Source organism: Wyeomyia smithii, chromosome 3, assembly GCF_029784165.1.
Source record: "Wyeomyia smithii strain HCP4-BCI-WySm-NY-G18 chromosome 3, ASM2978416v1, whole genome shotgun sequence".
NCBI lineage: Eukaryota > Metazoa > Arthropoda > Insecta > Diptera > Culicidae > Wyeomyia > Wyeomyia smithii.
Window position 1 is genome coordinate 25,320,018 of NC_073696.1, and position 7,164 is coordinate 25,327,181.

Consider the following 7,164-nt stretch of genomic DNA (forward strand, 5'->3'; position numbering starts at 1 on the left):
AAGCTTCGTAATGAAAATTTTACTCGCTGTCGCATACGTCAGTCTGCGAGATTACGGCAGTGTACTCACGCTCTGCAGCAGAGGCAGATGAAAAGAGAGAACGACAGCCTTACCGCCCCACCTAGAGTGTCCCTGCTGGTTCTAATGGGCACGCTTTTTCGTTAGTCGACATATAACAGCGAACTACTTCTATCAATTGAAAATTAAGTTCCTTGGAACATGTGAAGTCTCCACTCCAGGAGCAGAAGACATTATATCCATTTTCCTACAAAAACCAAAAGTTGTTATAATGCCCGAACTGATACTTTTTTTCGTTCAAGCGTAGATTACACCCCAGACAGGTTAACAGGTAAAACAGTACCTAAAACCTTGAGGTCCCACCTTGAGCCTCACATCTACACTCCTAAAATTGATGGAAACAAATTGCAGATGCAGCTCCTCAAGAACTCGACACTTACCAACCTGGTAAATTGACGGAAACTGCTCTTTAGGGCTTAGTGACTGTTATCGAAAAGACGGTGAAGCATCAAAAGACGGCGCTTTGGGCATTTCATGATATTGATGGTGCATTCGATAATACCTACTATGTTTCCATCGATTCAGCCTTCTTAAATAGAAGACTTGACAATACTACAACAAGGTGAATTCAGAGTATGCTCTAGAGCAGGGTAATCACAGTTCCTTTGCTGAACAGGTTTTTACTGAACTTTTTGAAAGTTGTCAAATACCTGGGTATTATACTGAGATGGACGGCTCAAATTAACTACGCAGTCAAAAAAGCTCCAAAAGCGATTTAGGCCAGCAGCTTAACTGACACCCTTAGTAATCACAGTATCAGAATACATGAAGATTCAGAACAATCTCGATATTCCATATAAGTTGATCGAAACCGATCGCCATATGTGAGCAGGAGTTGTACTACACATCCATCGGATATCACCTGTTTTTATTTATATGGTAACTTAAGTTTTCGACTGGAATTGATGTATTATTTAAGGGATTTATATTTCGGCTTGCAGTCTAATGAATTGCGTTGATTTCTATCTGCTCATCACCAACGTTTCGGTCCTTCTATGGGACCATCATCAGGGCCTAAAATATATTTCACATTTTACGTACAAATTGATTTACATTAGGACACTATTACACTATATGACATTGAAAAACTACTCACTCGAGAACAGTAACCAACAAGTTAAAAAAGTTTTGCAAAACATAGAAAGGTCGGGTCGTAAAGGGTTTAATGCCGTACATCCAAAGCACAGATTCAAGTTTGGTACATTTGGTGAAAAAACCTATCGAGCGATACACTTCGCCTCCATCACACAAAAATTTTCCCACTCGAACTGTCGGACTCTAGCCCAAACTACAGGGGAGGAAGAAATATTCTGTGCGGACAAGTCTATGAGCTTTGGTTAGTGTTGGAATCAAATGCTTCGTTGGTGTCGCTTTGGTGCTGACGGGCTGCTGTAGGTCGCTCCGCTCTCAGATTCGCTACACTTGTAAGCAGATAGCTATATGTAGCGCTGATGCCATCAGTGTCCGTACGTCGATTGACCGTATCAGGAGTGGTGTATATGTGGCACATCTCCAATACCGGCAGCGCCTGTGTTTTGAAACTGGTATCGACTATCGATGGATTGTTTATATCAAAACGGTGTTGTTGATCTATAGCGTGCTCCAACAGAGCAGATTTCTCTCTGAGCTGCTGTATCTGTGGATCAGAGTATTCGTGACCAGTCGATAGGTGCCGATCGAGAGTGTTCACTAACGACTGGTGGCCGTACATCTTCGTTCGCAGCTGATTTTTGGTCATACCGATGTAGCATTTCTCGCAGTCAATACATGCAATTCGGTATACGGCATTACTTTTCTGCATGTGGGGAGCGGGATCTTTAGCAGTCTCACACAAACTCTTGACTGTGTGATCGCTGCTGCAAGCGATTCCCATCGAAGGCATGTTGATTTTTAGTGTGCGTTTTATCATAGGTGTGAGACCTGGTATATGTACCAACGATCGATAACAGTCTGGTTTGCTAGTTGTTTTTGTTATTTCTGGAGGGCGGCCGTGGCGAAGCATTCTGTTGATAAGCCGCAGTGGGTAGTTGTTACTTAGTAGCATTTTAGTTATAATCTGTTTCTTCTCGTCCTCCGTGCGAAAGGTGCTCAACGTTCGAACCCGGTCAATGAAATTGAAGACAACCCCGATTTTTTGAGCCATTGGATGGAACGAGAGATAATTGAGCATTCTGCCTGATGCCATCGGCTTGGCATACCAATCCGTTTGGATCCTTCTGTCGTCGGTTCTAATTAGCAGCATATCCAGGTACGGTAGTCTACCATTCTCCTCCACTTCACAAGTGAAACGTATGTTTTCATCCTGCAGATTAAAGATGTCGAGAACTTCTTGTACTCTGTCCCTATGGATCAGCACGAAAAGGTCATCAACATACTTTCTAATGTGATGGGTGGGAATGCCTGCGGCCTGCGCTGCTTTGGTAATAATGTTGTTCATTACTATGTCATTTATATGGTTGAGATTGTTCTGATTGCATGATGTCTTGGCTAATATTCAATCACTAAAAATTTGACGCGTATCTTTGTTGTGATATGCACGGCATAAACGTGTGGTGAACGTTATACGTGTATACGTTTTCCTGCAATCCAGCCATTCCCCAGTCTATTCACATTTCCAACATTCAACTTAACGGCAAGAACACATTCGGACACCGGATTCAAAGCCAGCAACTAGACCGATACGTTCAGCGCCTGAGTAATACAAGCCATCCGTGACATGCTGGCTCAGCGAAACATTCCACACATGCTGCTGAAATATGGTTATTTGAAGAATATAATTGACTCCGTAAAACATTAATTTCTATTGTGCCGTGTCACATTAACGTTGTTTGAACAGAGATAAGAGCGAACAAAACAATGTAAAAACTAGAATTAGCTAACTGATGGAGAATATACAGGGTAGCAGAAAAGAGACACGCAGAGGTTCAAGTCTTGTACAATCAATGTGTCTTCCCGATTCGTACAAATTTTGCACTGAAATCGCACAATAAATGTGTGAAATGCATAACGCAACAGTTGTACTGCGAATCCATTGACATAGATTGAAATCAAAATATATATCATATACACGAGAATCCAGTAAACTTCAGTTTCGGGCGAACGATCATTTTGGGGCGCTCGAAAAATCGTGCTTCATTTACGTGCACCGGTTCATATGAATGACTTGCTTATCCCTAATAATACTCTGTATCCAAAACATGTTCCCCCACACAATTAGTGACACTGGTACCAGAAATATGGAATCATATGCATATGAATAAAACCAGAGTCATAGATAAATGCAAAATGTTTTGAACAAACTTAAACTTAATGTCCTTTTAATTGTTGATGATTCAATGATGTTTTTAAATGACCGATTGATTCATGAAAGTGAGCCGATCAGTTAATATTTGCATTAAACTAGTCAGTATTCAAATCATTAGTATTGATTGCTGGTTGCACTGTTTCAACGAGAGCCTTCTGAAAAAGATTATCAATACTAGTACAATTCAACATGACGATACTAACACCAGTTGAAACTCGTAGTAGTTTGGAGCTGCGGAGCGGAGTTTAGAGAATGATTTGCATTATGCTCAAAACGCAATCATTGTACTGGTTCCAAATAACATCAATAAATGCACTAAAAACGCACAATTTTGCATTGGTTTCGCACCATTCTATTTTATAAAGAGTTTGCCCTATTTAAGGACATCGGGATTGTCTTATGTAATAACTGCCGCTTCTGCAACCTTGCAATTGAAACATCTCTGTCAGACTATGGCATATCAAAAAAGGCACAGCATTACTATCAACCAAACCAACTTCATCAATGAGTATGGGTTTCTCTTAAGAGGTAACCAACAAGATAGTCGCAGCGACTCTCTCAGTCTCAGTGCTCTTCAAGTATACATAAAAAAATCCCAAAAAAATTGAAAAATTCCGTAAAGAACCGAAGAGTCTTGAACTTTGAAAGTAGCCTGCGACTCACGAATCTGTCAATCGCAAAAGTCGTAAGGAAATCTAAAAAAAAGAATAAAACAATTCACGAAAAGTTAGCGAAAATTTTGATCAACTTCAAGATGTATTGTTATTTGACTAACCCTTTCCCCAAAAGCTTAGAGTAATTAGAAAAAATGCAGATTTCATTAGTTGATTGTTGTATCAAAGGAATCAATTCAAAGTTGTATTGCAATGTTCTGTTAAACAGAAAAAAATCAAATGATGGAAAAAATTAAAAGATATATTCGACTAAAATTATAGAGGTTCCAGAGTCACCGTCTGAATGTATTATCAGGAAAAAAAGATGAAAAACATTCAATGGATTTCAAAGAAACACTAGGAAACGAAACCAATTTTAACCCTCTAGTGTCCAAATTTTGTTTTTAGACGGACTTCGAAAAAAATCGCTATGAAGCTTTACAAACATTTTTTAAGTTCTTATTTAAGCTTTTTAGAGGTTCAACTGGGCACTGGGCACTAGAGGGTTAAGCAGTTTATGCAGCCTTCTTTATACCGAGACGAAAATGTAAGGCAAAATACAAACATGAGTAGATCAATTTGTTCACTACCTTTTTTCTATTTCTGCTCTTATCTTCAGATTTTGGAACTGTTTTGACAAATTTTCACAATAAACAGTTTAAGTTTTCAATCGAGGAAGACTGTTTCAATCGCTTCGAACGTATTTGAGGCAGTTTGCATCTATTTTGCAGAGGGTTTCCTTCACCATAACAGTTCTTATTATTCTTAAAAAGGTTCAAATCTGAGTGATGCATTATTACTTTCAATTTGTAAAAACAGTGAAAACTTCAGTCTTTTTAAAAGTTTCACCCTCAAAAATGATTTAGAGACGTGTTGATAAATTCCTTAACTCTCTAGTGCCCAAATTAAATTTCAGACGGACTTCGAAAAAACCACTATGTATCATTTCCGTTTTTCAAGTATTTACTGAAGCTTTATAGGGATTCAACTGTAGACCGTCTGAAGGCGTCTTTAGAATCTTCATCAATCATCTTACAGAATATTGTGAAAAATTTTACATATCAAATGATCTTGGCAAAAATGAGAATTGGATTCAACAGCAATCTTTACTAATGATGATGTAACCTTCCTTTTTAAAAGTTCGAAACAGACCTTGATTTTTGTCGTTTGAACAGAATTGATATATTAATTTACAATTACCACTACAAATAGTATGAATCTTTCGTACAAAACAACAGAATCTCTTCCATTTTTCCTCAGTGCTACAACGGCATGGCGCTACGCGCTACTACCGGTCAAGCACAGCTCCGTCCCACGCGGCAATTCCTCATCCACGGCCGCTGCCGGGCAAGGAAAAAAGGCGAGTCCCCGTCGAATGACCGAGGCGGTGTTGATTGCTATAGCAATCATAATGAAATGGATATTTATGTGATGATTGTTTATTTAGAGAAGATCGAAAAACTCTCCAATTGAGCAGTCACAGTTACAACGTCTGCCACTCGGCCGGGACACGCGTGATGAGGTTAGAGGAGGAGGATGAGTATGATGATGATGAATGTAGGAGTCCCCGGACACAAAGTACAAGCTCATCAGTCGTTTGTCGTTTATTGCTGCCGTTGCCGTTCGTGGCTGTGGCAAGTCGCTTGCCACCCAGTGATGCCACGCGCTCTCCCTAGAACGGAACTGGACAGTGTTTGGAATGTTATGTTTGGCGCGGCGTATGCCAATATAAACTCAATTTACACATCGTTACAGCCAGAGCAAAATAAATAAATAAATTTAAATAAATTAATGACTTGAAAGCGTTTGCTAATTTGATTGACTCCGGCAGGAAGGTTACGATCCGGGGTCAGCCGAATCCTACTCGCATAATGTGCGTTTGATCATCATAATTAATATGATGCAATCTGAATGGGCCCGTGTGTCGCGGTGTGTGGGAATGCAAATTTGTGTTGTTATTGAGCAAAAATGGAAATGAGTCAAGTTCAATTATTTCAAAACATCGAAAAGTGCTGCAGCATTCGCTTCGCTTCTAACTGGCTTCGGATATTCGAAGTATTGGTATCTATTGCACTTGATAGTCGATAATTACCGGTTTATCATTCGCTTACGCTGAATCATTTCGATTCTCAATATCCTAACTGACAGCCCAACAATTTCGGGGTAAAAAACTCAGGGACTCAAAACAATAAGCATTCCCCATTTGACGGCGGTTTACTCAAAAGCCACGGCGAGTAAATTAAAAACCGATCAACACTCCCATCGATTCGATTCCATTCTTCCACCCATCAGAACCGACTAATCGCGCCGAAGTCTGATTGAAGTTCATCTGCGTCTGCCAGTGTCCGAATCGGTATTTTTCGTAGTGTCATTCCGTCCGATTCCGACTGACGGACTGACGGGCCTCCTTTTGTACAGTCGGCGCCCAGTTTAATGCCACGATTGAATTCGAATCGATTCCTTTTTTTATGGACCGCAAACTAAACTACAAAGACTCGAACTTGGACTCGGACAATGTGATTGAATTGTTGCCACATAATATGTGAATAGGGGCTTCCATTTGACGCAAGTTCTGCTGAAAAGGGAACCGAAGCAAAACGAGACTCGGTTCTGTGTTCCCAGCCACAGCCGCGCGAAAAAAATAGCTGTATCACTTTTCATTGGCAGTCCTCCCTCTAGCCATTCACGGTTCCTCTCGCATTCAAATCCCATCCAAATGCAGATGGATGTTGATTTCTTTTGAATGTGTATCTTATTTTACTTTTTCACACTCCTCTATACCGTAGCCTTGGCGAAAGGTATCGCAGAAGGCCGTGTGCCGCAGAAGGCTGTGCCCGAAAGGCTTTGTGTTTATGTCTAGCTTGTATCGTTTATTTTATTATGTGGAAGGCTTAATAAATACATACACACTGTGAATTAATAATGATATAATATAATTGATTCAACAATAAACATCAATCAAATCAATCTGAATCGAGCAAAGCTATCCATTTTCCTACCTTCCAGGCGGAGGAATCGACCGAGACACACGATGGGAATCTTCTTCGATTCAGCGGAACGGGCGTACGCTTTTCGGTGCATTAGTCGTCATCATGCGGCAGGTAGGGAAGAAATTGAGCCGAGAAAGGG

The 7,164-nt window shown here is 40.2% G+C and overlaps 1 protein-coding gene across 1 annotated transcript; it reads right to left on the reverse strand.

Annotated features, from left to right (window-relative positions):
• Nucleotides 1-1,402: 1,402 nt before the first annotated feature.
• Nucleotides 1,403-2,515, reverse strand: LOC129728185 (uncharacterized). Its single transcript, XM_055686601.1, has one exon. It carries the CDS (start codon nucleotides 2,513-2,515, stop codon nucleotides 1,403-1,405), a length of 1,113 nt encoding a protein of 370 aa, XP_055542576.1.
• Between the last annotated feature and the right edge of the window lie 4,649 nt (nucleotides 2,516-7,164).

Excerpts from the sequence above, each read along its gene's own strand:
- LOC129728185 (XM_055686601.1), bottom strand. The coding sequence starts at position 2,515 with ATGAACAACATTATTACCAAAGCAGCGCAGGCCGCAGGCATTCCCACC.